At 42.7% G+C, this 27,039-nt stretch overlaps 3 protein-coding genes across 3 annotated transcripts in view; 2 read left to right on the top strand and 1 right to left on the bottom strand.

Annotated features, from left to right (window-relative positions):
• Positions 1-1,562: 1,562 nt before the first annotated feature.
• LOC118384341 (zinc finger and SCAN domain-containing protein 31-like) lies at positions 1,563-4,852 on the bottom strand. Its single transcript, XM_035770763.2, has 2 exons — positions 4,541-4,852; positions 1,563-4,349 (listed from the first exon to the last, which is right to left on the bottom strand). The coding sequence occupies exons 1-2, from the start codon at positions 4,734-4,736 to the stop codon at positions 3,169-3,171; spliced, it is 1,377 nt and encodes a 458-aa protein (XP_035626656.1). The 5' UTR covers positions 4,737-4,852; the 3' UTR covers positions 1,563-3,168.
• An 83-nt stretch (positions 4,853-4,935) lies between these two features.
• xab2 (XPA binding protein 2) lies at positions 4,936-20,852 on the top strand. The gene is made up of 19 exons (XM_052518518.1): positions 4,936-5,099; positions 6,273-6,421; positions 7,311-7,434; positions 7,690-7,887; positions 9,580-9,714; positions 10,048-10,212; positions 10,517-10,661; positions 11,136-11,287; positions 11,836-11,955; positions 12,219-12,350; positions 12,785-12,916; positions 13,408-13,521; positions 13,813-13,975; positions 14,390-14,580; positions 16,308-16,430; positions 16,878-17,049; positions 17,368-17,494; positions 17,848-17,957; positions 19,253-20,852. Exons 1-19 carry the CDS (start codon positions 5,064-5,066, stop codon positions 19,318-19,320), a joined length of 2,556 nt encoding a protein of 851 aa, XP_052374478.1. The 5' UTR covers positions 4,936-5,063; the 3' UTR covers positions 19,321-20,852.
• Positions 20,853-21,934: 1,082 nt separating this feature from the next.
• camsap3 (calmodulin regulated spectrin-associated protein family, member 3) overlaps positions 21,935-27,039 on the top strand; it is a 57,635-nt gene continuing 52,530 nt past the window's right edge. Inside the window, 1 exon segment of the mRNA XM_035770761.2 lies at positions 21,935-22,514. Coding sequence (XP_035626654.2) covers positions 22,382-22,514 — 133 coding nt within the window. The 5' untranslated portion in view covers positions 21,935-22,381.

Below are 27,039 nucleotides of genomic sequence, written 5' to 3'. Positions count from 1 at the left end.
ATCTTTGTTGGTAATAAGCCCTACTACTGTCCTGTCATCAATGAACTTGATGATGGAGTCAGAACTATAAGGCCACGCAGTCATGGGTATACAGGGAGTACAGGAGGGGACTGAGGACGCACCCTTGTGGGGCCCTCGTGTTGAGGATCAGTGTGGAGGTCATCTTGTCCCCCTTTACCACCTTCGTTGTCCTCAGGGGCTCTCCTCGGCAGCTCAGAGTCGTTTTTCTCAAAGTGTGAGAAAAAGGTGTTAAGCTCATCCGGTAGTGCGGCGTTGGTGTCCCAACATGACTGGCTTTCTTTTTGTAAACCGTGCTCGTTTGAAGCCCCTGCCACATACGTCTCATATCCGACCCACTGAATCACTCCTCCACTTTGTTCCTATACTTGTGTCTCGCTACCTTGATCAATCTGGGTAGGTCGTATTTGTACTGTTTAACCATACAAATGTCCTCAGAAAAACAACATGTAGCAATTACAATTGAAACCTGTCAAATCCTCTCATATACACAGGAGTGCCAAGGGAGTAGGTGCTATGCTTGATTTGGAATTCTGCAATAATCTAGAATTTACTCTGTTCGAGCCGGTGTTCCCAACCTTTTCCACCCAGGGCCCATATTAAATACACCAACTAAAAATAAAGTCTAGACCCGATTTTCTCTAAATGTTATTCTGCTACCAAATACATTTTATTATGATCATTTATATGAACTCTCAATTAAATTATACATATTCTCTTTTATAGACAGTGATTAGACCAATTGATATTGACAGACACACATTGTATAAGATTACTTCCCAAGCAAAGATCAATTTCTCTGACTCCTTGACTTTAGAAGGTCGTAGCTCAGCTACTGAATGTCATAGAGACATGCCATATATTACCATGTGCATCAGTCACATCTTCCTCTGGCATTTTACTGCTTCTTTCTAGCCAAAAGCATTGTGGATTTATGCATCGTTTTAGATTGGTTATAAAAAATTGCATATATTAAAAAATACACTAAACATTGGCGCCACGCCCCCTAGCATATAGCAACAGCAGTGATGTGTTAATGATGACGTCCATCCTCTGTATTTTCTGTCAGGGATCCAAGGCAGATGTGCCACCATGGCCATCCACACCCCAGATCAGCCTGACTGAAGGGACTCCACTCACACTCAGGCAGGCCTACTATAGATCAGATTCTCCCACCCAGGCCTTTTCTGAACCAGCAGACTCCCAGAGAGAGACACCAAGATCAGCTTCCTTTAGCCCTGGCTCTGAATACAAGACCATACAGGATCCCTCAGCTCAAGTAATTATATTCACTTGAAATGTTTATTGCTTTCGTGGGATAACATCACATGCACATAAAAAAAAAAAAGGGAAACCAATACAGGGGTATTCATATGCGTAGTAGGTAGGCAAGTCATGATGCAACAGGTCAAGTAAATATATTTGTGTTTTCTTATATTTCATTCTCATTTTGATAAACAGATGTCTATTGATTATGGATGCGTGTTGATTTGTTCACTTGGCTTCTTATACATTCCCACCATCAGACGCTTGTATTTTGAAAGCATGATTAAATCAGTTTATTCAATGCTTGCTTAACGCAACGTCTGAACTCTGAAAGAATAGTTGTCTGTATCGTTTTTTAAAATTACAATAACTGTGGTATTTCCTCCCTAAAGGTAACATAGATGTTGTCCATGTGCTTCACTTCACAACAGGTAAGCTTATGCATGATGTTGGTGACAGTCTGCTTGTTTGAAGACTGTGGTCGTACCGTATGTCAGTATTGTGGTCAACAAGTAAAACGTCACCCAACAAGACTGTTGATTACTCATTTGGGAACTCATTAAGGCAGTTACAGAATGCAATTATAGAACTAAGAATGCAATAGAATACACATTACAATTAGTTTTCAGTTTCTGTCACTCAGGGACGCAAGGCCGACAACCAAATGCCATGCTTCTTACCAGAAATGTTCCTCGATTTGGGACCCCAGGAGAGGCTATGGTTCACTCTGAGCCGAACCCCAAGAAGAACCCTATCCCTCAACCTGGTCCCCAAGGACGACTATATCTCCAGGCTCTGAGGGGTGGCCAGTCCTCTTCTGGCTGTGCCGGGTGGAGATTATAACAGAACATGGCCAAGATGTTCAAACTTTCATAAATGACCTGCAGGGTCCGTTCCAGGTTGTGTTTATTGCAATCGTGTTGCACAGATGAACAGATGTCACAAAGCCTGGTGAAGTGTTCCTATGTGTTTTAATCTTCCAAGATGTGCATCCCCATTTTTTAAAAAAGAAGGAATGTCTGGAACAGCACCACCACATCAGAATCTCAAATGTCTTGCAAATGTTATATCTCACATGTCATATTTTTCAGCAATGCTATGTATTTTACGATGAGCTGCAGGCGAGAATGCAGCATTATGTGACTCTTCTTGTTTTGAACAGCAAGTTGAAGTTGTCAGTCAGTGTAATTCTTGTTAATAGCTATCCAATAAAAAAAAATACATGATTGGTTTAAATCCTATCGCTTCTCATTGAATTTTGAATTCATGCCAAGTCCTTTTTGAAGAATGTCCTCGGGTGAATTCAGTCATGTGTTCAGAACCTCACAGATAATAGTGTAGGTTCAGTCTGCAGCATCACAGTCAAAGGCCAAATGTACCATGGAAGTCTCTCAAATCACCAAGAGGAATGGAGAAAAGCCGAATAGCACACAAATGAATGACTAGCTGAGTTTGAGAACAAAAATTGAATAAAAACTTTATTCAAAATGTTGAAGATCACTTTCATAACAGGTCAACATCAGATCTAATCTATACAGATAAGTTCGGGGGTTGGGTTTGTGTAGGCCTGGATTTGGGTTATGCCGGATCCATGCATCCTGCCAGCCAATTAAATGCATCCCACGGTGGATTTATGAAAATAAAATGAGCGTGGCTTTCAACAATTTACAGTCTGTGACACTTTGGAAACACGGGCACATAAATAACTTTTGTCTGCTGCTATTTGCATTTGGTAAACTAATGGGTAATGGCTACTAACAAGTAATGGTAACTAATGCACTGATTCCATAATGCAATGCGTCTGTCCTAAAGGGCTGTTCTCCTGTCCAATGGCGGTTAGAATGCGCCTCAATCTTCTGATACCGTAACCCATACAAGGCATTGTCATGTTGTATTCTCCTTCTTGTTGTGAACACTCTTCATGTGCCTTCTTTGGGATTCAAGCGCTTTGAAGCGGGTACCGCAATCGGTGCACACATACGGTCGTTCCTCATTGTGCATTGTCTGGTGCTTATTCAGCGACGTTAACGTTGCAAAACATTTATAGCATTCAGAACACATATACGGTCTCTCCCCTGTGTGAACTCTCATATGCACTTTCAGGTTATCTCGTCTGTTAAAACCACGGTGGCAAACCGGACAAGGAAACGGTTTGTCCCCTGTGTGAATCCTCCTATGCTTTGTCAGACAATCACTCGACCTGAAGCCTTTGCCACAGTCACTGCACCGATGGGGTCTTTCCCCTGTGTGAATCATCATGTGTCTTTTCAAATTACTAGTCCAGTTGAAACATTGACCACATAAGTGACAAAAAAGAGTTTTCATGTGAGTTTGGAGATGCTCTATCAGAATTTCTTTGGACTCAAAGTGTTTTCCACAGACACCGCAAAGGCAATCTAGGCCTATATCCTCTGTGTGTTCTCGTGTATGTTTTATTAAAAAACTCACAGAGTTACATTTATTTCCACACACACCACACCAACAGGGAGTAGTAAGGCTTTGACTGTGTGCGTTCATATGGGATGACTCTGTGGATTTCCTTCCTTTTTTCCACATACCAGAGCTATGGCTTGTTATTTTCTGTGCTTTCTTTGATTTGAGGGGTGTAAACCTAATCCAAGGTTCTTTTTCCTCTTCATTGACAACTTCCCTGTATTTACTTGGGGTTGGAGAACAGGCTAGATTTACTGCAGAGAGGGGCTGAGGTTCCCTGGTTGGTTCTAATGACATGTAGCCCTCTCCATCAGGTTCTGTTTTGATCGGTTCCGTTGAAGTGCTTGTTAGAGAGGCTCCCTGTCTATATTCCTCACTTTGGGTTTGGTAAAGATGTGAGGGCTGACATGAGTCCTCTTCCTGATCATAGTCATTTTTCACACAGTCACTAGAGCTAATTATGATAAAGTCATTATTAAACTCCTGACTGGTCCTATGTTGCTCCTGTTCATCCTTAATTTGAGTGGGCTCTGGGTCTTCTTGCCCCAGACTGGGGCTCCATTCCTGCTCACAGTGTTGCTGCTTAGTGGGAACCTCCTCTTCGAAGACAGTGAGAGAGAGCTGCTGGAGGTCTGGGGAGAAGGATTAAACAAAAAAGTAAAAGCTGACATGAGACCATAATTACATTTACATGTATGCAAACATAATGCAAAACGTGTCTTTCAGCAAGACGTGTTTCGTGCTCAAATGTAATAAAAAAAAATATTTCCAATGTCGCATAATATTAATGTCAACAGGAAAAATATAATAGCTAGCGACAAACCTGTCCTTTGTAATTGTATCTCTTGTGGTTTGAGAACGATATCAAGCTGCCTCTGTAGACGGCAGTTCTCCTCTTTTGAACGATACACTTCTTCCTGGTACTCTGATATCGTTTTCTCAACAGCCCCAAATATCTCCTCAGCCGCTGCTGTTAAACGCTGGTTGAGAAACATTCTCAACAACTGTATTTTAGCCATTTTAGATTATCCAAGCAGACTACGCGGCTACGTGCGTTTGTCGACGTTTTGGTAACCTTTCACCTTTAGTTTTGTCCATGCACGAGCATTTCATATTTTCCAGTGTCGCGTCCTGCTGGGCTGGAGTGCTGACATACGGGGTTTTCTTCGTGACTAATGATTGGATAGTCTGTTGAGTGACCGTTATACTACCCAATGATATTTCCAAAAGGGGCGGGGTTTATTCTACGTTCTGAACACGTTGGGGGAGTCGGGAAGTTTAGTAACAATACATACATTTTGTGGTACTTTTAACTTCGGGCTTTAATTTTGATCTTAAAAACAAAAATGCCCCCTCTAAATGGGAAACCGGACGTCATGTTTGTAAGTTATTTCATGAATATTGATATTTTGTTGTGGAATTGTTCTCAGCATGCTGTAGTATGTCTGCGGCCTCCTCGAACTCGGATGTGTCGATTTGAATGCCCTGGCGAACTAACGTTATATCTTTCTGACAATAACACTTATCTAGATTATTGTTCATTTAGATACTGTACAGGCTACCGTGTGTGCCTTCACATTATATTGTAGTAGGCTGGACACATGCAATGTTTAACAATGCTTTTTCTGATAAAAGCGAGTTCATTTCATCCGCCGTTGAGCCGTTTCATAATTTTACCGTGTGTTCCAGCTGCGTGCAGTAGCTTTGAAGTTATCACGAAATAACGGGGCTTATTTTAGGGCATTTTTCGCCCTGCCAGCTCCTATTTGTTATATTGAGCACCGTAGCACCAATTTGCCTCACGAACGTTATATTATTCACAGCCTATTGGTCCACGCCACAGTGCCTGCTTTGCTACTGTAGTTAAAATGTAAACAACAACGTACTCATGGAACTCTGAGGTCGTCTCATTGTTTCCAATAGGGAAGTATAGGTATGTCTGTCTATTTTGCCTAATATCTCGCAATGTGTATGTTCGATTTCGATTTTTTTCCCCAAGTCGGACACCATTTTAATCAGGATCCTCTTCTCTTTCTAATTACGTAAGGTTGCGCAGCGTACTCTGTTGTCATCGGTCGCTAGACCAGAAATAGTCAAGTTGACTTTGTTTTCCCTATTTCCTCGTAATGCAGACATAAGCACACTTGGCACCATCGAGATGCGGATGTTTACTTAATACATTACTATCTAAGAACAGATTGCAGTGGTAAAATAAAACGGGATACAGTTTTTGGTGCCATTTACACGGAATGGAATTCAAAGCGACACTCCAGTCAGAAGAGGCTCTGCCAACGTTCTATTCCATTCATTTGCTATGGGCTCGCGCTAGTGTTCCAGCTTAGTCAACGTTATTTTGGCATTTTTCAGCCTTGGGTGAATTTTGACTCGTTCTATTGTCCGGCCTACTTGTAGTCCTTTCTATCCTTCGAACAATGTTGCACTCGTTCTGAGAATAGTGCAGCGTTTTTTGAATGAGAGAAAGATGTCCAACGTTGTTCGAAGGAGAGAAGGCTTCCAGTTGACCGTTTTGCTGTGTTGTTGGTGGGCTTTTTCAGGAGGAAGATGACCTGCCTTATGAGGAGGAGATCATCAGGAATCCGTACTCGGTCAAGTGCTGGATGCGCTACATCGAGTTCAAACAGAATGGCGTCAAGTCAGTCCTCAACATGATCTATGAACGAGCTCTGAAAGAGCTACCTGGCAGGTAGAGGCAAAGTGTCTACATCTAGCTAGATGCAGTGTTTCCCAATCCTTGTCATGGGGACCCAAATGGTGGTGTGTATCGTTTTGTTTTTTGCCCCAAAATACACCCCCCTGGGTGCCCAGGGCCAGAATTGGAAAACACTGCTAAAGGTTCATGGAAAATACTGTGATGTCCCAGACTGTTTGTAGTCTGTCTGTGACTAGAGGATACCGATTATGATTTTTTTCAACGCTGATACCGATTATTGGAGGACCAAAAAACCGAATACCGATTAATCGGCTGATTTAAAAAAAACTTAAATAAAAAAAATCTAATAATAAAATATTGTATTTGTAAGGACTATTACAACAATACTGAATGAACACTTATTTCAACTTAATATATATAATGCATCAATAAAATCAATTTAGCCTCAAGAAGATAATGAAACATGTTCAATTTGGTTTAAATAATGCAAAAACAAAGTGTTGGAGAAGAACGTAAAAGTGTAATATGTGCTATGTAAGAAAGCTGTTTCAGTTCCTTGCTCAGAACATATGAAAGCTGGGGGTTCCTTTTAACATGAGTCTTCAATATTCCCAGGTGTGTAGGTTTATATTGTAGTTATTATAGGACTATTTCCCTCTATACCATTTGTATTTCATTAACCTTTGACTATTGGATGTTCTTATAGGCACTTTAGTATTGCCAGTGTAACAGTATAGCTTCCGTCCCTCTCCTCGCTCCTCCCTGGGTTCGAACCAGCAACACAACGACAACAGTCACCACATCGAAGCAGCGTTACCCATGCAGAGCAAGGGAAACAACCACCCCAGCCCAGCAGGGCGCTAACTAAATAACTAAATGTCATGACTGTGTGTTCACGGATTGTTCATACGTGACCTTGCAGTTACAAGTTATGGTACAACTACCTGAGAGAGAGACGGAAACAGGTCAAAGGGAAGTGCATCACGGAGCCATCCTACGAGGAGATCAACAACTGCCATGAAAGAGCACTGGTTTTCATGCACAAGGTAGGCGAATGCTTATATAAATTGATTTGATTTTGATTTTTTTTAAAATTATGTCCTGTTGTCCATCCATCCATTGTGAAGAGAAAATACTCACACAAACTCTGAGGAATATCATTGTCCATTCATTGGCACAGACTATCACAGAGTACATTTATGTGTGTGAGAGTATTTTTTAAAAACTTGGAAGTAGATTTTGTCGTCTGAGATTGTAGGAATAGCATCCCACATAACTTGTTCTTCCCGTGGCTGTCCTAGATGCCGAGGATCTGGCTGGACTACTGCCAGTTCCTGGTGGCTCAGTGTAAGATCACCAGGAGCAGACGCACGTTTGACCGAGCACTCCGAGCCCTGCCCGTCACTCAGCACCCTCGCATCTGGCCCCTGTACCTCCGCTTTGCCCGGAACCTACCCCTGCCTGAGACCGCCATCCGTGTCTATCGCAGGTACCTCAAGGTAAGAGGACATTTCTAGAAGATTTGCTCCTCTGTGATTGAACTACAACCAAAGCTGAAACAACTGAAGCCTCTCTTTATGGAAGATAGTCACAGGATAAATCAGAATTCACATGAATAAACACTATTTAATTTCAACCATGGTGATAAGAATGTGTCCTGGTTATGAGATTATAACAACACCAACCACACATCACATCGGAAAACCGACAAGATATCACGCAGCATAAAAGGTAGGCCTGGAATAGATGAGTGCTACCAATAAATGTGTGAAAGCAGGCTATGTGCCGCTCACACTTGGCTGAGCAGAAAACTATTAAAGGAAGTGTGAGAAGGCCCCACATGTGCATTGGCCCGTAGGCGTATGTAGACCTGATCTCCCACCTCCAGCTGTAGTGCGACTGCTTCACCCCTGCTGTACCAGTACTAGACTTGGGGTCAGATTGAATAGACATACACTCTCCATTCTTGAACGGAGACGTGTGGGAGTCTTCAGATGAAAGCATGAAAGAAGAAGCTGAAGTATTTAGACCCCTCTTTACAGGGGCTGCAAACACTCCTGTGCCGGGGGCTTTAGGCGTTGCCGATGTTAGTGATGACCTTGCTGTAGGTCAGGTTAGTGTCTTTGCTGAAAGGCCCTAATTTTCCAGTCTCTCTCAGGACAGTAGAGAAGAGCACCTTTGTCTTCTCTTTATTTCTCAGCTCCTCAAGCTGACTCTCGATGACTTTTAGCGTGGTTTCTATGGCTCCTAGTTTTTCCCATCGCGGTTTGCAGTTTTTTCCACGGTGGTTTGCAGTTTTTTCCACTGTGGTTTTCAGTTTCTCCTTCATGACTCCGAATTCTGTAATTAGAGTCAACGTGTAGCATGAGTTCTGCAGTTCTGCAGTGCATTCCACCTTATATTCAGTCATTGGGGTGTTCTCCCGTGCAATTGACAGACAGCAGCTCAGAGACGCCATCAGAAATGCTGTAGCCTTCATCCTTCACCTGGGTTCTGATACCTCTGAGTAAACCGTATTGGGTCTGAGTAGGCCTAACCTGTTTTTATTCCAGAGTTTTCACAGCTTCTTTTTATACAGCCAGGTTTTGACGCGATCCAGTAGACTGGAAGTTAGTCCTTGTAATGTTGGTTTTATCGTTCTTTATTCAACCTTATTAGTCCGTAAATCAGACTGTCTGTGATTTTGTACCTAGATTGTGCTGTTCTGGCATAGACAAAGCTTACTTACTGGCCCTGTCCCTAGAGTTGCTGAACATGTGATAACACACACAAAGCTACCATCGCTGCAATGTTATCTCCAAATCATATATCATTATAAATGTGAAAGATTTTTGGAATATTTGGGTCAGGAGACCTCTGACCTCTAGGGTTCATATTGGAATGAACTCTATACTTTATTCCTGATAACCCTAGATATTTCTTTAGTCCTTGTAATTATTTGAAGGAATGGACAGGACAATACAGTGCGTTCAAAGGATTTTCTCTCGGCTTAATGCATTTTCTAGTCTTCCACACAAGCAGCAGTGTGATATTCCAGAGTTATTAGATAAATGGTTGATTAAGAAAGCCACATTTATATATTGGTTGTCAAGTAAGTTCTACTGTGCCAAAAGTCTATATTTCTCAAAATGGCAAAGTTATTTCTGCAACAGCCCCCTGGATTTAACTCTCTTCCCCCTCTTTCTCTGCAGCTGTCCCCAGAGAATGCAGAGGAGTACATAGATTATCTGCGTTCCTGCAGCAAGCTGGATGAAGCAGCAGTGCGTCTGGCAGCCGTTGTCAACGATGAGAGCTTTGTGTCCAAGGAGGGCAAGTCTAACTACCAGGTAAGACCACGTCTGGCTCATCCTCCTTATCCCCATGTTGTCGTGTGGTTGATATCTAACGTTGTTGTGTGGTTGATATCTAACGTTATCCCCATGTTGTTGTGTGTTTGATATCTAACGTTATCCCCATGTCGTGTGGTTGATATCTAACGTTGTTGTGTGGTTGATATCTAACGTTATCCCCATGTTGTTGTGTGGTTGACATCTAACGTTATCCCCATGTCGTGTGGTTGATATCTAACGTTGTTGTGTGGTTGATATCTAATGTTATCCCCATGTTGTTGTGTGGTTGATATCTAACGTTATCCCCATGTTGTTGTTGATATCTAACAGCTATGGCACGAGCTGTGTGACCTGATCTCTCAGAACCCAGACAAGGTGAACTCTCTGAATGTTGGGGCCATCATCCGTGGAGGCCTCACTCGTTTCACAGACCAGCTGGGCAAACTCTGGTGCTCCCTGGCTGACTACTACATCCGCAGTGGACATTTTGAAAAGGTACTGGTCTGGATTGATGCATCCCAAATGGCACCCTATTCCCTTTGTAGTGCACTACTTTTGACCAGAGTCCTATAGACAATATCACCTTTATAACTCACCACCATAACCTTGTCATAATATATGTAATAAATACATAATATTTATTTGACATGTTTTGACTAGCTATCATGCACGTTATGAAGCTTTACGACGTTCTTATGTAGTTCAAATCAAATGTTACCAAATATATGCACTGTTTTTGGGATGCACACACACACACTCACACAGACTAATTTGAATGCTGTGTGTTGTGGCTCACCAGGCTCGTGATGTGTATGAGGAGGCCATCTTGACGGTGGTGACGGTGAGAGATTTCACCCAGGTGTTCGACAGCTACGCCCAGTTTGAGGAGAGCATGATCGCTGCCAAGATGGAGACAACCTCCGAGATGGGGAAAGATGAAGAAGGTGGGCGCATCTCAATAGTCTAAAGGGATGTCACTCTCCTTGTCTACTGCTCAGATCTCAAGTAACTGTATAAAGGGAGATCGATTCCTTACCTAGGTATCCATGTTACTGTTTTTCCAATCCTGCCTGGTACTTTGAGTAAAAAAAATCTAATTAAAACAGGTGTTATTTGTCACGTACACAGTTTACAGCCGGTGTATAAAAGGTGCAGGGAAATGCCGGTGCGCTGGTTCCTTCAACATAACACATAAATGTAACCGAAGGAGAGTAGTCTTGGGAAGCCAGCCATTTTAGAGTATTGAGATGCACCCAGTGTATCTAGATTGTGGAGTATCACAATTTCTTGCAAAAAAATAGATTTGATCTCAACAAGAATAACCTGTGAAAATAAAGATTACAAAGGGGGGATCACAGCCGTAAGTGAATGCTTTGCCTTTGTCATCGTGCTCAACTCGTGTTCCCTTTCCCCCTAAGAGGACATAGACCTGGAGCTGCGTCTGGCCCGCTTTGAGCAGCTGATCGCCCGCAGGCCCCTCCTGCTGAACAGTGTGCTGCTCAGACAGAACCCCCACAACGTCCACGAGTGGCATAAGAGGGTCAAACTGTACGAGGGGAAACCACGACAGGTAGCAGAAACCAGAAGTGGGCACATAGTAGGAGTGCTGATCCAGGATCAGTTTAACCTTTTAGATCATACTGAATATGATTATATGAACAGATGAGACCAGATCCTAGATCAGCACTCCTACTCTGAGACCCTTTGTGGATACAGGCCCTGAGCTCTTAGCCCTAGTCTGACTCGGTGTCATCTCCTTAACTCTGTCTCTAATACCCATTTTATACTACTGAACCGAGGTGTACTGCGCTGGCCTGGTTCTGCATCCACTGTTCTAGCTGGAACCGTGATGTGAAATGAAAATATCTGAGCCAGCGCAGTACGGTTCAGGTCGGCATTATTATAATGTGAAAAGGGTTTGAGAAAACCCTGAAAAACAGTTCTTTACCGAGCTAGTTGACATCTGTGTTATTGGTAGAGAGTAGCGATTAATGCATGTTTACAGATTTCACATTTATAATAGTTTCTTAGTCTTTCTAGCTGGCAATAGGTACCTTGCATGCTTTTCTTCACATACATGTACAGTGTATAGAAGGTGTGTCTTAACCTCTTTTTCAGATCATCAACACCTACACAGAGGCAGTTCAGACTGTGGACCCTATGAAGGCTACAGGGAAACCCAGCTCTCTCTGGGTCTCCTTCGCCAAGTTCTACGAGGAGAACGAGCAGCTGGACGACGTGAGTCTCAAACTAAGGTTTCCCCATCTCACGTGGGTTGAAATCGTACTTCAAGTGTTCGTTTGAGCCTGCCTGGAGTGCCAGATGGGTAGAATTGTCACTTTTGGGACTATTCCATTGGTTTCATTGCAAGCTCGCCAAGCAAGCGCAGTAAAGTATTTACCCAGGTCTTCTCCCTACTTAGGGTGACAACAACATAGATTTAATCCTTCAAGCCAAGAGAAAGTTTATTTTTTTTAAATGTTATTTTTCCCAACCATCAGGCGCGGACCATCTTTGAGAAAGCCACCAAGGTGAACTACAAGCAGGTTGACGACCTGGCTGGCGTGTGGTGTGAATACGGGGAGATGGAGCTACGCCATGAGAACTACGAACAGGCGCTACGTATACTGAGGGTGAGACGGAAACACAGGCACAACAAATACTGACCCACTATCTGTCACACACTCCAAAGACACTTACATTTGTACTTTTATGTCATCCAAAATGATTTCTTATGCATTTTAAACTGCTTAACATTGCTGTGTGGGCAGCTGATCTGTACTTGCGTTTTTAATCTATCTATTTAATAACTTCAGTCAATGAATACCCTCATCTAATCTCATATTCTATGATGCAGACTGCTCTTCTCAGAGTTTCAAATATTATGTCTATAGATGCACATTTTTGTATTTATTTTTATTTAACCCTTATTTTACAAGGTAAGTTGACTGAGAGCACATTCTCATTTACAGCAACGAGCCGGGGAATAGTTACAGGGGGGATGAATAAGTACTGGATGCATGTCTGTGTAAATATCCCTGGACTTTCTCTCTTTCCAATTGTGTAGAAAGCAACTGCCATCCCGTCCAAGAAGGCGGAGTACTTTGACGTGTCAGAGCCGGTGCAGAACAGAGTGTACAAGTCTCTGAAGGTCTGGTCCATGCTGGCTGACCTGGAGGAGAGTATGGGAACCTTCCAGGTACTTTCTTCATATTTCCCTCTCAGGTATCTGTCTTCGTTGTGTTTCAGTTGCACTGCTTTAGAAAAGAAAGAAGGTAGCTTTGATGCAACACATCTAAGACTGCGTTTACACAGCCAGCCCAAATCGGATCTTTTGCCCCATTATTGGCAAAAGATCTGATCTTATTGGTCAAAAGATCAAAATGGGGCTACCTGTGTATACGCAGCCTAACAATAGTCAACCAACATTTCGGCAGCAAGTAGCATGGTTTCTGGATTGGATTGATTAACATTGTTTAGGTTTATACGGTTGGCGTATTCCATGAGCTCTTCTTTCAGATGAAATCATGTTAGAATAGGAGAAACTGAAAATGCATCTTGGGCATAGTGATGACCCAGTTTTAGGGAGCAAACAATGAAACAACCAAAACGTGTAACAACAACGCATGTAATGACCATATGATATAACTAACAACCCTGCCTTTTGTCTTGGTCGTTTCTCCCCGTCAGTCCACCAAGGCGGTGTACGACCGCATCATTGACCTGCGCATAGCCACGCCCCAGATAATCATCAACTACGCCATGTTCCTGGAGGAGCACAACTACTTTGAGGAGAGCTTCAAGGTGACCGCGCCCACCTGCCCTGCTGCACACATCTCACTAGCCTGATCCCAGTTCAGTTGTGCTGTCTTGACAACACTTATGGTCATTATCACGATGTCTGAACTGGGACCAGTCTAACGTTTCACAGCCTATCATAACAACACTAACTTATACTGCATTCAAACTGGGTCGTGTTCAGGGCAGAGTACCCTACTGAACAAGACCCTGACCGTGCCTCCACCCTTAAAACTACATCATTTCGATCAGTTGTTAAATCCCCCGTTGCTGGCGGTCTCCATGCGCTCTCTACAGGCGTATGAGCGCGGCATCGCCCTCTTCAGGTGGCCCAACGTCTATGACATCTGGAACACCTACCTCACTAAGTTCATCGACCGCTACGGGGGCAAGAAGCTGGAGAGGGCCCGGGACCTGTTTGAGCAAGCGCTGGATGGCTGTCCAGCCAAGTTCGCCAAGAGTAAGGGACTTTGTTGTCTTTCTGTCACTTCTGTACGTTTTTATGTCTTAACGCATGTTTGTGACGCGTTGCATGTCTGTCGAAGTATGATGCAAAAATAATTTCCTGACTGATAAAACAAAGTCATCATCACAGTTGCTTTTTAGCTACTGAGAAGCACCTAGGAAAGTACTGTCCTTTTCACACTACCAAGACAAGCTGGCCTGGTTACACATCCACCACATTTGCAGAAACCGTGCTGGGAATGACAGATGTTAAAAGACCATGACCGAGCCAGCTTCGTACGGTTCAGGTTGGCATGATAGTATAAAAAGGGGTGTTCCGTGTATCTTTCAGTTTGCTGCTGGTATCCATTTGTATCCATCCCCCGGCTACAGGAATGACGAGTGACATATTTTCTGTTCTGGTTGACAGCCATCTACCTGCTGTACGCCAAACTGGAGGAGGAGTTTGGGTTGGCGCGTCATGCCATGGCGGTGTACGAAAGAGCCACGCAGGCGGTGGACAACACGGAGAGGCATCACATGTTCAACATCTACATCAAGAGGGCTGCAGAGATCTACGGCGTCACCTACACCAGAGCTATCTACCAGAAAGCCATTGAGGTAAGAGTGTAGGGGCGCACACACAGGTGCATCTCAATAGTCTAAATCAGGGCCTACGGGTGGTTTGAGTAAAAAAAAAGAGACTCTTCAAAGTAGCCACCCTTTGCCTTGATAGTTTTGTGCTCTCCTGGCTTCTCTCAAGCAGCTTCATGAGGTAGTCACTTGGAATGTATTTCAGTTAATGGGTGTGCCTTAAGTTAATTTGTGGAATTTCTTTCCTTAATGTGTTTGAGCTAGTCAGTTGTGGTCAAAGACCAAGTCCATATTATGGCAAGTACAGCTCAAATAAGCAAAGAGAAACGACAGTCCATCATTACTTGAAGACATGAAGGTCAGTCAATTCAGAAAATTTCAAGAACTTTGAAAGTTTCTTCAAGTCCAGTTGCAAAAACCAAGCGCTATGATGAAACTGGCTCTCATGAGGACCATCACAGAAAAGGAAGACCCAGAGTTGCCTCCGCTGCAGAGGATAAGTGAATGAGAGTTAACTGCACCTCAGATTGCAGCCCAAATAAATGCTTCACAGAGTTCAAGTAACAGACACATCTCAACATTAACTGCTCAGATGAGACTGCATGAATCAGGCCTTCATGGTCAAATTTCTGCAAAGAAACCACTACTAACAGACACCAATAATAAGAAGAGACTTGCTTGGGCCAAGAAACACGAGCAATGGACATTAGACCGGTGGAAATCTGTCCTTTGGTCTGATGAGTCCAAATTTGAGATTTTTGGTTCCAACCATTGTGTCTTTGTGAGACGTAGAGTAGGTGAACGGATGATCTCCGCATGTGTGGTTCCCACCATGAAGCATGGAGGAGGAGGTGTGATGGTGTGGGGTTGCTTTGCTGGTGACACTGTCTGTGATTAATTTAGAATTCAAGGCACACTTAACCAGCATGGCAACCACAGCCTTCTGCAGTGATACGCCATCCCACTGTGATACGCCTCCAAATTCACCCGACCTCAACCTAATTGAGATGGTTTGGGATGAGTAGGACTGCAGAGTGAAGGCAAGCAGCCAACAAATGCTCAGCATATGTGGGAATTCCTTCAAGTGTTGGAAAAGCATTCCTCATGAGGCTGGTTGAGAGAATGCTAAGAGTGTGCAAAGCTGTCATCAAGGCAACGGGTGGCTACTTTGAAGAATCTCAAATATAAAATATTTAGATTTGTTTCACACTTTTTTGGTTACTACATGATTCCATATGCGTTATTTCATAGTTTAATGTTTTGACTGTTATTCTACAATGTAGGAAATAGTACAAATAAAGAACCCCTTGGATGAGTAGGTGTGTCCAAACTTAAATATATATATATATTTTTTTTTTTTGGGGGGGGGGGGGCAGAAAAACTCCATATACTTTCAAATGACTAAAACCAAATAGAAATGTTGTGAAAATGATACAGGACCTACATTCATACTGTTTCTTGACTGTCTCCAGCATGCTAATAATCACTGAAATGAAAGCTAGACAGTCAGTGAGCATTAAACATTTTCCAAAAGATGGATATTGGAAAATGTTTTGCTAATTCTGACAGCGAAAAAGATAACACATTTTCAGTGCGGCCCTCCGGACCTCGTTGAAGGACGAATGCAGCCCCCATGGCAAAATGAGTTAGACACCCCTAAATTTATCCCGTGATTTTTATTCATTGTTATGCCGTATATTGTTATGCAGCTGATATATTCCAATATATAATATCATATGTTGTTTTTCTTCCAGGTGCTTCCAGACGAACACTCCAGGGACATGTGTCTGCGCTTCGCTGACATGGAGAGCAAACTGGGCGAGATCGACCGGGGACGAGCCATATACTCCTACTGCTCTCAGATCTGTGACCCAAGGGTGAGCTCTCACACTGACCCAGGGTCCTGTTCATTAGTGCACATTAGAGCTGGGCAATATGGACAAAAATCCGTTTCGCGATAAATTGCCTGAATTGATGCGACAACAATACATTTTGTGATACGCTTAGAACATTAATGTGCTACCACTACTACTAGTTTGATAGTTGTGGCAATCAATTGTGCCATTAACATTCACTCAGCAAACGTATTTAATTTCAAACTTCACATTTCTCTAGTGTAGGCTACTTATCGCGATGATTTTTGGTTTATCGTCCCAGCTGTAACGCACACCGTAGGAAAACGTTACTGAACGGAAAGCAAGCTGTTCTTATTGGACAATCCACGTAGTCCTTCTCTGTTTCAGTCCTTTCCTCATTTTGGTGGAAACACAGGTTCGTGTTGAGTAGCGATAAAATGTTTCACTCCCTGTGTGTGTTTGTTTCAGATGACGGCCACGTTCTGGCAGACATGGAAGGAGTTTGAGATCCGCCATGGGAACGAAGACACTATCCGGGAAATGCTGAGGATCAAGCGTAGCGTCCAGGCCACGTACAACACACAGGTCAACTTCATGTCCTCACAGATGATGAAGGCCACCACCAACGCCACCGGCACCAGTAAGAACACACACACACACACACACACACACACACACACACACACACACGTGCATGCATGCATACACACATGCATACAACCATATACGCACACACACACAAAACACACACACACCTTTGGTCTCCAATGATGGCACAACCTTATCAAGCATTAGATGTTTTTCCTATAAGAGATTGATTAATCGATTAATCTCATATGTTGATTTTGAAGTGTCATTCTCACATCTGTAGATGTTTTTCATGAAAAACACAGGTCAGTTGGGGCTAGGTTAGAGTTAGGGTTAGGGTATCTAACTCTGTTATTCTATGTGTGTGCAGTCTCAGATCTTGCCCCGGGCCAGATGGGGCTGGATGATATGAAGCTGTTGGAGCAGCAGGCCCAACTGCTGGCCGCCGAGGCTGAACAGGACAAACCCAAACTCAAAGAGAAGATCCTCTTCGTCAGGTCTGTCACCCCCCCCACCCATTTAGCATCCTTTCTGTTGACCTCTGAAACCGCCAACTGCAGACCAGGGCCCGTATCAGAATAGGAGTGCTGATCTAAAATGTAATATCATAATCAATAAGATAATATGGACAGATCCTAGATCCTAGACTTTGAAGCGTCTCATAATAGGAGTGCTGATCTAAAATGTAATATCATAATGAATAAGATAATATGGACAGATCCTAGATCAGTAATCCTACTATGATTACGGGCCCATGAAGAGGCCAGTCATTTAATATAAATACAACAATGTAGAAGTGGTTCAATACTGGTCTTAATCACTGTGTGTCATTGTGAATCTGTTTGTTTAGGAGTGACACGTCACGCAGCGAGCTGGCTGAACTGGCCAAACAAGCCAACCCTGATGAAATTGATATTGAGGATGAGGATGAGGATGGTGATGAAGACCAGGGCCCTGAGGGTAAGTTACAACACCACTGTGGGGGGCTGTTGAGCAGGGAGCAATGCTACAGAACATTCACATAGAAGTGGATTGTGTAGATAAAGAAAATGATTCTGTCATAGACTATAGAACCATGTCAACCATATACCTCACATTTCTATCTGCAATGTTTTGAATGTTTCACATGATTGAATGTTTCAGCTGTTTTCTTGAAAACCCTAATAATAATATTTCAAAAAGAAGAATAATATACACACACACACACACACAGTACCAGTCAAAAGTTTGGACACACCTACTCATTCAAGGGTTTTTCTTTATTTGTACTATTTTCTACATTGTAGAATAATAGTGAAGACATCAAACTATGAAATAGTTGGAAACACATATGGAATCATGTAGTAAGCCAAAAAGTGAATTTATATTTATATTTGAGATTCTTCAAAGTAACCACACTTTTCCTCGATGACAGCTTTGCACACTCTTCGCATTCTCTCAACCAGCTTCATGAGGTAGTCACCTGGAATCCATTTCAATTAACAGTGTGCCTTGTTAAAAGTTATTTTGTGGAATTTCTTTCCTTAATGCATTTAAGCCAATCAGTTGTGTTGTGACAAGGTAGGGATGGTATACAGAAGATAGCCCTATTTGGTAAAAGACCAAGTCCATATTATGGCAAGAACAGCTCAAATAAGCAAAGAGAAACGACAGTCCATCATTACTTTAAGACATGAAGGTCAGTCAATCTGGAAAAGTTCAAGAACTTTGAAAGTTTCTTCAAGTGCAGTTGTAAAAACCATCAAGCGTAATGATGAAACTGGCTCTCATGAGGACCGCCACAGGAAAGGAAAACCCATAATTACCTTTGCTGCAGAGGATAAGTTAGTTAGCGTTACCAGCCTCAGAAATTGCAGCCTAAATAAATGCTTCACAGAGTTCAAGTAACAGACACATCTCAACATCAACTGTTCAGAGCAGACTGTGTGAATTAGGCCTTCACGGTTGAATTGTTGCGAAGAAACCACTACTAAAGGAAAGCCAATAAGAAAAAGAGACTTGCTTGGGCCAAGAAACACGAGCAATGGATATTAGACCAGTGGAAATCTCTCCTTTTGGTCTGATGAGTCCAAAATTGAGATTTTTGGTTCCAACCGCCGTGTCTTTGTGAGTCGCAGAGTCGATGAACGGATTATCTCTGCATGTGTGGTTCCCACAGTGAAGCATGGAGGAGGTGGTGTCATGGGGCTTTCCTGGTGACACTGCATGGTGGTTATGTAAATGTGTGTTTTCATTATGTTTGTCTCTCCCTCCAGAGGTGCAGCTGGAACAGAAGAGCGTCCCCACGGCTGTCTTTGGAGGGCTGAAAGAAGGAGAAGATTGAATACAGATATGACATCACTGACGAGCTCCCTGGTCCACGACTGGAGCCTTTTCAACCCCTGTAAAATGTATGATGAGAATAGATTGTATGGAATGTGAACTTTGTCATTGATCTTTTCTTTGTTGTTGACTGTAAGGGTTCTTGCTCTACATTCATAGATTGTCAAGTCTGCACCAGATCTGTGAATAAAAATCAGATTTATGAATAGAATTTAAATGTTCCTTATTAAAAACAATTTAAATGCTCCTTTCTAAAAACAATATAAACGCTCATTTTCCTTCTAAACATGAGGACCAAGGCACACTTCAAAGATAACTTGTTTAAATTAGCATGTTCAATAGAACAAAATTGTTAAAACCTCTGACATGTTTTGGCATGACTTTTGTCAGGTAGTTTTTATGATTTTGTTCTATTGAACATGCTACAGTATCATAATAAAGAGTGCCTTGGTCCTCAAATGAACCCTTTAACCAAAGAGCGCCTTCAACCTACAAAGATCTACTAGTAGTGTATCCTTGCAGCACTTTTTATCATTCTTTCTACAAATGCTCCTTGATGTGATGCATTAAAGCAAAACTAGCATTGGTAGCACTGTGGCACTTTTCCTACAGTTGAAATCACTGTTTGCTACAGTATTGTATGTCTTGGCATTGCAATTATTTCAACCTGCATGACATTGAGCCTGTTCACAATGGTTCTATGAATTTGATGTGTAAACTGCTGACATAACTCTTACTGTAAGTCCAACACCATGACTGACCGGGTCTGTGCAGCAGTGCTTTGCTTCAGAAAGACAAAGGGGAGTTTCCTGCCCTAGAAAAACAGGGAGTAGTTATGCTGGGTGAATAGGGAATATTTCATTGATACTGGAGCTGGGAGTTGTAAGTAACAAGAGACGCATTTTACAGCCTTGTCATGCTCCCAGGCTTATTGTTTTCGATTTTAAAAACTAGCACTCACACTAGCTGGAATTCACAATTCTTAGGAATTAGGAACGTGGCATCCTATATTGGATCTGAGCAGTATGTTGTGTATTATAGCCTACAGTTATATAATTTACACTTCCTCTTTAACTAACCTTTAAACCAGTTTTTTTATTGATTTGTTTGTATTGTTATGAAGGGAAATGAATAACCCTAGAACGGGAAAATAAATAGGCCTAGCATTCTCTTCTATCCAGTGGTGTAAAGTACTTAAAGTAAAAATACTTTAAAGTACTACTTAAGTAGTTTTTGTGGGTATCTGTACTTTACTATTTATATTTTTGACTACTTTTACTCCACTACATTCCTAAAGAAAATAATGTACTTTTTACTCCTTACATTTGCCCTGACACCCAAAAGTACTCATACATTTTTAATGCTTAGCAGGACAGGAAAATTGTCTAATTCACTTATCAAGAGAACATCCCTGGTCATCCTTACTGCCTCTGATCTGGCAGACTCACAAAACACCAATGCTTCCTTTGTAAATTATGTCTGAGTGTTGAATTGTGACTGGCTAGCCGTCAAAAAATACAAAAAATAAAATTGTGTCGTCTGGTTTCTTAATATAAGAAATTTTAAATGATTTATACTTTTACCTTTGATCCTGAATTACATTTAAAACCAAATACTTTTAGACTTACTCAATTAATATTTTACTGTGTGACTTTTACTTTTACTTTAGTTATTTTCTTTTAAGGTATCCCTACTTTTACTCAAGTATGAAAATGTGGTACTTTTTTCTCCTGTTTTAAGTGATCGGTTAGTTATTCAGAGAAAGGAATCACCCTGGAACGGAGAAGAAATAGGCCTTAGCGTTCTTCTCTTCCATAATTAGATGAAAATAGTTGAGAGGTAATCCTCTCATAGGCTGCGTCCCTAATGACACCCTTTTCCCTACATAGTGTAGGGAAAAGGGTGTCAGAGCCTTATGGGCCCTGATCGAAAGTAGTGCACTATATAAGGAATAGAGATCCATTTGGGACATAGTCACAATGTTACTGCTGAGAGAGCTCTTGGAACTTTCAAGGCCATCATGTGATGTGATTGGGAGATCTGTGTGCCTGCTGAGAATTCTGTGTTTTCTGTGTGGTTTGCAAAGCTTGAGCGTTGACTGGAAAGTGGAAAGAAAAGAAATCAAGGCCTAGGCTCCTATTTCACATGTTTATTTTAGTACAATTTGGGGGTTTGTGGCAGTCCATGTGTTTTATTTTTATAGAAGTTGCATATCATTTGGTGGGCTACTTTTTGTTCAAAACCACACAGAGTAGGCCTACTTGAGACCTGTGATAAAAAAATGCCTACATTGCATTATCATTTATGGCAACTAAGGCCATTTATGCACCTGTTTAATTAAAACGTATAATGCATAGAAATCTCAAAATGCATCATTGTTGGCGTTTTCTTTTACCTATATGGTAGGTTTCATGGTCAGAAGACAATATTTGGAGACAAGTGTATGGAAACCTCCTTTGCGCTATTTGCTCAATTCAACACGGCAGGTTTCACCCACCTAATTCATATTTATGCCATACCTAATGCACCTGTCATCATACCGCTCGCTACCTGCTGGTCGCGTTCACAGGATTGAGAACCCGCCCCTTCACTCTTCCTCAAACGCGATTGGCCAGTCGGCTGAGTGAGTGATGCCATTGTGGAGCACCTGGAAATCAGTCATCGACGGGGCTCCAGCCTACTGTACAGCGCTAACCAAATGTTAGCAATGCGGACGGCGAAACGGGAAATAATACGCCTTTATTTATTTATTTTGTATAACCCGATGTGTTGGGGCTTCAGTAGGGCTTTAAGACCGCGCGCCTTCATCTTATGACCATTTTTTTTTTTTGGGGGGGGGTCTGTAATCAGGAGAGAAACGGGATATATCCTGAGCTGGGGCCCATAGTGTCTGGATATTTCCCGAGAAAACGATTACACACATCCGTGTTCCTCAGCCACAGTGTTATGGAATAGGAAAAATAAAAGAATGAATGCTTGATTTGAAGCTTTTTCTTTCGCCACCAACTATTTTATAGGTCTATATCTCCCTCCGGTTACCACGGCCCGTCTGCGGACTTGCTATGGTGGACTCCAACGCGATGAGGAAGACTTTTGTAGTCCCGGACATAAAACCTTTGGATCTGTATGATTGTACCAGGGCAAAAATATGCGCAAGTGTGGGATGGGTCTTGGCCAAATCTTACGCCAATGCAGGTATGTGGCCTAGGCTATTGTAGCCGAACGTTTATAATGTTTTGTTCTGTGTTTTTCCTACATTCCCCTCCCTCCCATGTAATCCAGCATTGTTCCCCGACTGTCAGTGTAATGAAAAGCGCGTGCATGAAGGTGAACTGACTGCGCGTTGTGTAAACTCAGCGATTTTGGGCACACAAAGAGTCGCCTACAGTACGTTAGAGGTGGGACAGAGAGCGTGTGTGGGATGTAGCCCTTCTCGGCACCCCCATTTCAACCCGAATAGCGGTCCTTCCTCAGATTGCCAGGTGTTGTGCCCGAATATTGTATAACGTCGAAAAAACATATCCTTACAACATCCTTGTTTGGGTCACAGCAGCCTATTTGATCTACAGTAGTTGATTTAAGATCCAGCTCGCTTGCTTGCCAATTTCGACTGGTGCATTGAGGCCCCCCTAGCAAATGGTGACGAGGCATCGGTTTTGACAGCTTGTCTAATTTCAATCACCAATAATGGATCGAACTAATTTAATTTTGGCTGGCGAGTAACTCCGGGACTATAAAATATCCTGACCTGAACCGAGTGTTCACCACTGAAAAACACATAGGCTATTGTCAGGTCAGCTGCTGCACAAATAGCGTGAGATTTAAAAAATGTATCTAAATAATATAATAGGCGGTATCGATAATGGTATATTTCTCTATAATAATGCTAATGGTAGGAGCCTACTGAAACCACCCGTTCTCTTTCGATGACGCGCATACACACCCACTTAAAGATAATCTGTTTGTTGGATATATGCCTAACGTTACTACACTATTTAAACGAAACCCGTTTTAGTTTCATATAAGCCGCCTACCCTCCCCAGTTGAAAGAACATCTATACTGAACAAAAATAGAAACGCAACAATTTCAATGATTACAGTTCATATAAGGAAATCAGTCAATTGAAATGAATTCAATAGGCCCTAATCTATGGATTTCACATGGCTGGGCAGGGGCGCAGTCATGGGTGGGCCTAGGAGGGCATAGGCCCACCCACTTGGGAGTCAGGCCCAGACAATCCGAATGAGTTTTTCCCCACGAGGGCTTTATTACATACAGAAATACTCCTCAGTTTCATCAGCTGTCCAGGTGGCTGGCCTCAGACGATCCCGCAAGTAAAGCAGCCTGATGTGGAGGTCCTGGCGCTGGCGTGGTTACAAATGATCTGCATTTATGAGGCCGGTTGGAAGTACTGACAAATTCTCTAAAACGCTGGCTTATGGTAGAGAAATGAACATTCAATCATCTGGCAACAGCTCTGGGGGATATTCCTGCAGTCAGCATGCCAATTGCAGGCACCCTCAACTTGAGACATCAGTGGCATTGTGTTGTGACAAAACTGCACATTTTAGTGGCCTTTTATTGTCCCCAGCACAAGGTGCACCTGTGTAATGATCATACAGTTTAATCAGCTTCTTGATATGCCACACCTGTCAGATTGATGGATTATATTGCCAAAGGATAAGAGCTTACTAACAGGGATGTAAACACATTTGTGCACACAATTTGAGAGAAGTAAGCTTTTTGTGCTTGGAACATTTCTGGAATATATTATTTCAGATCATGAAACATGGGACCAACACTTTACATGTTGCGTTTTATATTTTTGTTCAGTATAGATGGGAAAGGACAGAACCAATAACCAACCACCATACACCAGCATGTATGTATGTTTGTATTACTTATAATATGAGGATATGGAGTAGTCAAGGCGGTGGCCCGTTCCTGTAGGTTCATGCTCTGCAACATCCGCAGAGTACGACCCTGCCTCACACAGGAAGCGGCGCAGGTCCTAATCCAGGCACTTGTCATCTCCCGTCTGGATTACTGCAACTCGATGTTGGCTGGGCTCCCTACCTGTGTCATTAAACCCCTACAACTCATCCAGAACGCCGCAGCCCGTCTGGTGTTCAACCTTCCCAAGTTCTCTCACGTCACCCCGCTCCTCCGCTCTCTCCACTGGCTTCCAGTTGAAGCTCGCATCCGCTACAAGACCATTGTGCTTGCCTACGGAGCTGTGAGGGGAACGGCACCTCAGTACCTCCAGGCTCTGATCAGGCCCTACACCCAAACAAGGGCACTGTGTTCATCCACCTCTGGCCTGCTCGCCTCCCTACCACTGAGGAAGTACAGTTCCCGCTCAGCCCAGTCAAAACTGTTCGCTGCTCTGGCCCCCAATGGTGGAACAAACTCCCTCACGACGCCAGGACAGCGGAGTCAATCACCACCTTCCGGAGACACCTGAAACCCCACCTCTTTAAGGAATACCTAGGATAGGATAAGTAATCCTTCTCACCCCCCTAAAATATTTAGATGCACTATTGTAAAGTGGCTGTTCCACTGGATGTCATAAGGTGAATGCACCAATTTGTAAGTCGCTCTGGATAAGAGCGTCTGCTAAATGACTTAAATGTAAATGTCTTGTCAAGTGCTCTCTTACTATACATAAGCTCTCTTATTGGTCAACCCTAGCGACAGTCCAGAACTCTTGATTAATGCATAGTCCTACTGCACATAAGACATTCTACTGCACATAGTAAACAGTGAAGAACCATGCCGATCTTGGTTAAAAAGGGCTTCATTTGGAAGTCCTGTAACGATAACCTTCCTTCACATTCCTGAAATGTTAAGAGGTCCCCGATTTCCCTGGCTAGCCAGGGATAATGAAAAGAGCTTGGGAGTACTCTGAATTCATGCCAATAAACACACACACCCACCCACACACACACACTAAGATGTCTCTAGTTTTGTCAGACATCAAGCAGACTAATTGATATCAGTTATCTCTGTAAAAATCTAATAATAAAACAAAATAACTAAATTAGTTTGTGTACACCGGGGTCGGAGCATACGAGAGAAAGAGCAACTCATGGAATGGGTGAACAGATAGATATGAAAGACAACCCCATGCTATGTCAAACTCAATCTGACTTCCCTGGTTAAATAAGGAATGAATGACAATATTGATTAGCCTACTTGATTTGTCTGTCTGTCTGTCTGTGATAAAACAGAGTTCCCAGTGAACAAAGGTTATAAAAACATCTCTTGTTTGTTCTCTGCACCTGAAACCTGTCGCTGCTTTGTAGCTCCACCCTGCTAGAGCTGTGTCCTGTTCATAATTATGACTCATGTTCTCATCATCAGTGTGTCTTGGGTTGGGTGTGAGACTGAGTCAATAAGTGAGGAGGACCTAAGGAGGATCTAGTGCTGCATCCCAACTCTCTACCTTTCTGCCCTAAGTGTTTACTTGTTCATCTCCCTTTGTGGATTTAAAAGGAAATTAGTTGCAGAACGTTTTGCTACGGTGTGCCCTACTGAACATAACCCTGGTCTATGATGGGAAGGGTATTCATGTTGAAGCTTAGGATGTCATTATGCTGTGGCTCTGTGGGAATTTATAGGTCAGTAGGGGATCCCTGCTATGCTCTGTTCTGGGATGGCCCCTGGTCCACCATAGTGTCTGTTGTCTGTCTGAGGTAACTGTTGCACACAGATGGTAGGATCAGGACCACCTACCTACCTGTTTTACAGATCCTTCATGAGGTATACAAAATCGGGTCATAGAAGAGGCTTTAATTATCCAAATGATCTAAAGCGACTTACTGAACTGCTGACATTCACACGATACAGTGCAATTGTGAAGTATTCAGACCCTGTATTCAGACCCTTGGACTTTTTCCACGCTTTATGGTACAGCTTTATTCTAAAATGGCCTTATTCTGAAATAGTTTTTCACCCCCTCATCAACCTACACACAATACCCCATAATGACAAAGCAAAACCCTTCTCTTTTTTTATAATAAACTTAAATATGATGTTTCCATAAGTATTTATTTTAACCCTTTACTCAGTACTTGAAGCACCTTTGGCAGCGATTACTGCATTGAGTCTTCTTGGGTGTGACCCTACAAGCTTGGCACACCTGTATTTGGGGAGTTCCTCCCATTCTTCTCTGCAGATCTTCTCAAGCTTTGTCAGGTTGAATGGGGAGCATCACTGCACAGCTATTTTCAGGTCTCTCCAGAGATGTTAGACCGGGTTCAAGTGTGGGCTCTGGCTGGGGTACTCAAGGACATCTAGAGACTTGTCCAGAAGCCACTCCTGTGTTGTCTTGGCTGTATGCTTAGGGTTCTTGTCCTGGTGGAAGGTGAACCTTTGCCCCAGTCTGAGAACCTGATCCAGTGTGCTCAGGACTTCATGAATGATCCCTCTGTACTTTGCTCCTTATATCTTTGCCTTGATCCTGACTAGTCTCCCAGTCCCTGCCGTTGAAAAAAATTCCCCACAGTATGATGCTGCCACCTCCATGCTTCACTGTAGGGATGGTGGCAGGTTTCCGCCAGATGTGACGCTTGGAATTCAGCCCAAAGAGTTCAATCTTGGTTTCATCAGACCAGAGAGTCTTCTTTTTCATGGTCTGTGAGAGTCTTTAGGTGCCTTTTGGCAAGCTCCAAGTGGGCTGTTTCCTCCAGCATCTTCACAAGGTCCTTTGCTGTTGTT

This window comes from Oncorhynchus keta, chromosome 5, assembly GCF_023373465.1.
Source record: "Oncorhynchus keta strain PuntledgeMale-10-30-2019 chromosome 5, Oket_V2, whole genome shotgun sequence".
In the NCBI taxonomy this organism is placed as follows: Eukaryota; Metazoa; Chordata; class Actinopteri; order Salmoniformes; family Salmonidae; genus Oncorhynchus; species Oncorhynchus keta.
The sequence above is the reverse complement of the archived record's forward strand: the minus strand, read 5'-3'. Positions and strand labels throughout refer to the sequence as shown.

Bases quoted from the DNA above. Each gene is read 5' to 3' on its own strand.
- xab2 (XM_052518518.1), top strand. From the start codon at position 5,064: ATGCCCCCTCTAAATGGGAAACCGGACGTCATGTTT. The intron at 6,422-7,310 runs GTAGAGGCAAAG...GTGACCTTGCAG, and splicing joins CTGAAAGAGCTACCTGGCAG to TTACAAGTTATGGTACAACT. The intron at 10,213-10,516 runs GTACTGGTCTGG...GTGGCTCACCAG, and splicing joins GCAGTGGACATTTTGAAAAG to GCTCGTGATGTGTATGAGGA.
- LOC118384341 (XM_035770763.2), bottom strand. From the start codon at position 4,736: ATGGCTAAAATACAGTTGTTGAGAATGTTTCTCAACCAGCGTTTAACA. The intron at 4,350-4,540 runs GTTTGTCGCTAG...CCTTCTCCCCAG, and splicing joins GATACAATTACAAAGGACAG to ACCTCCAGCAGCTCTCTCTC.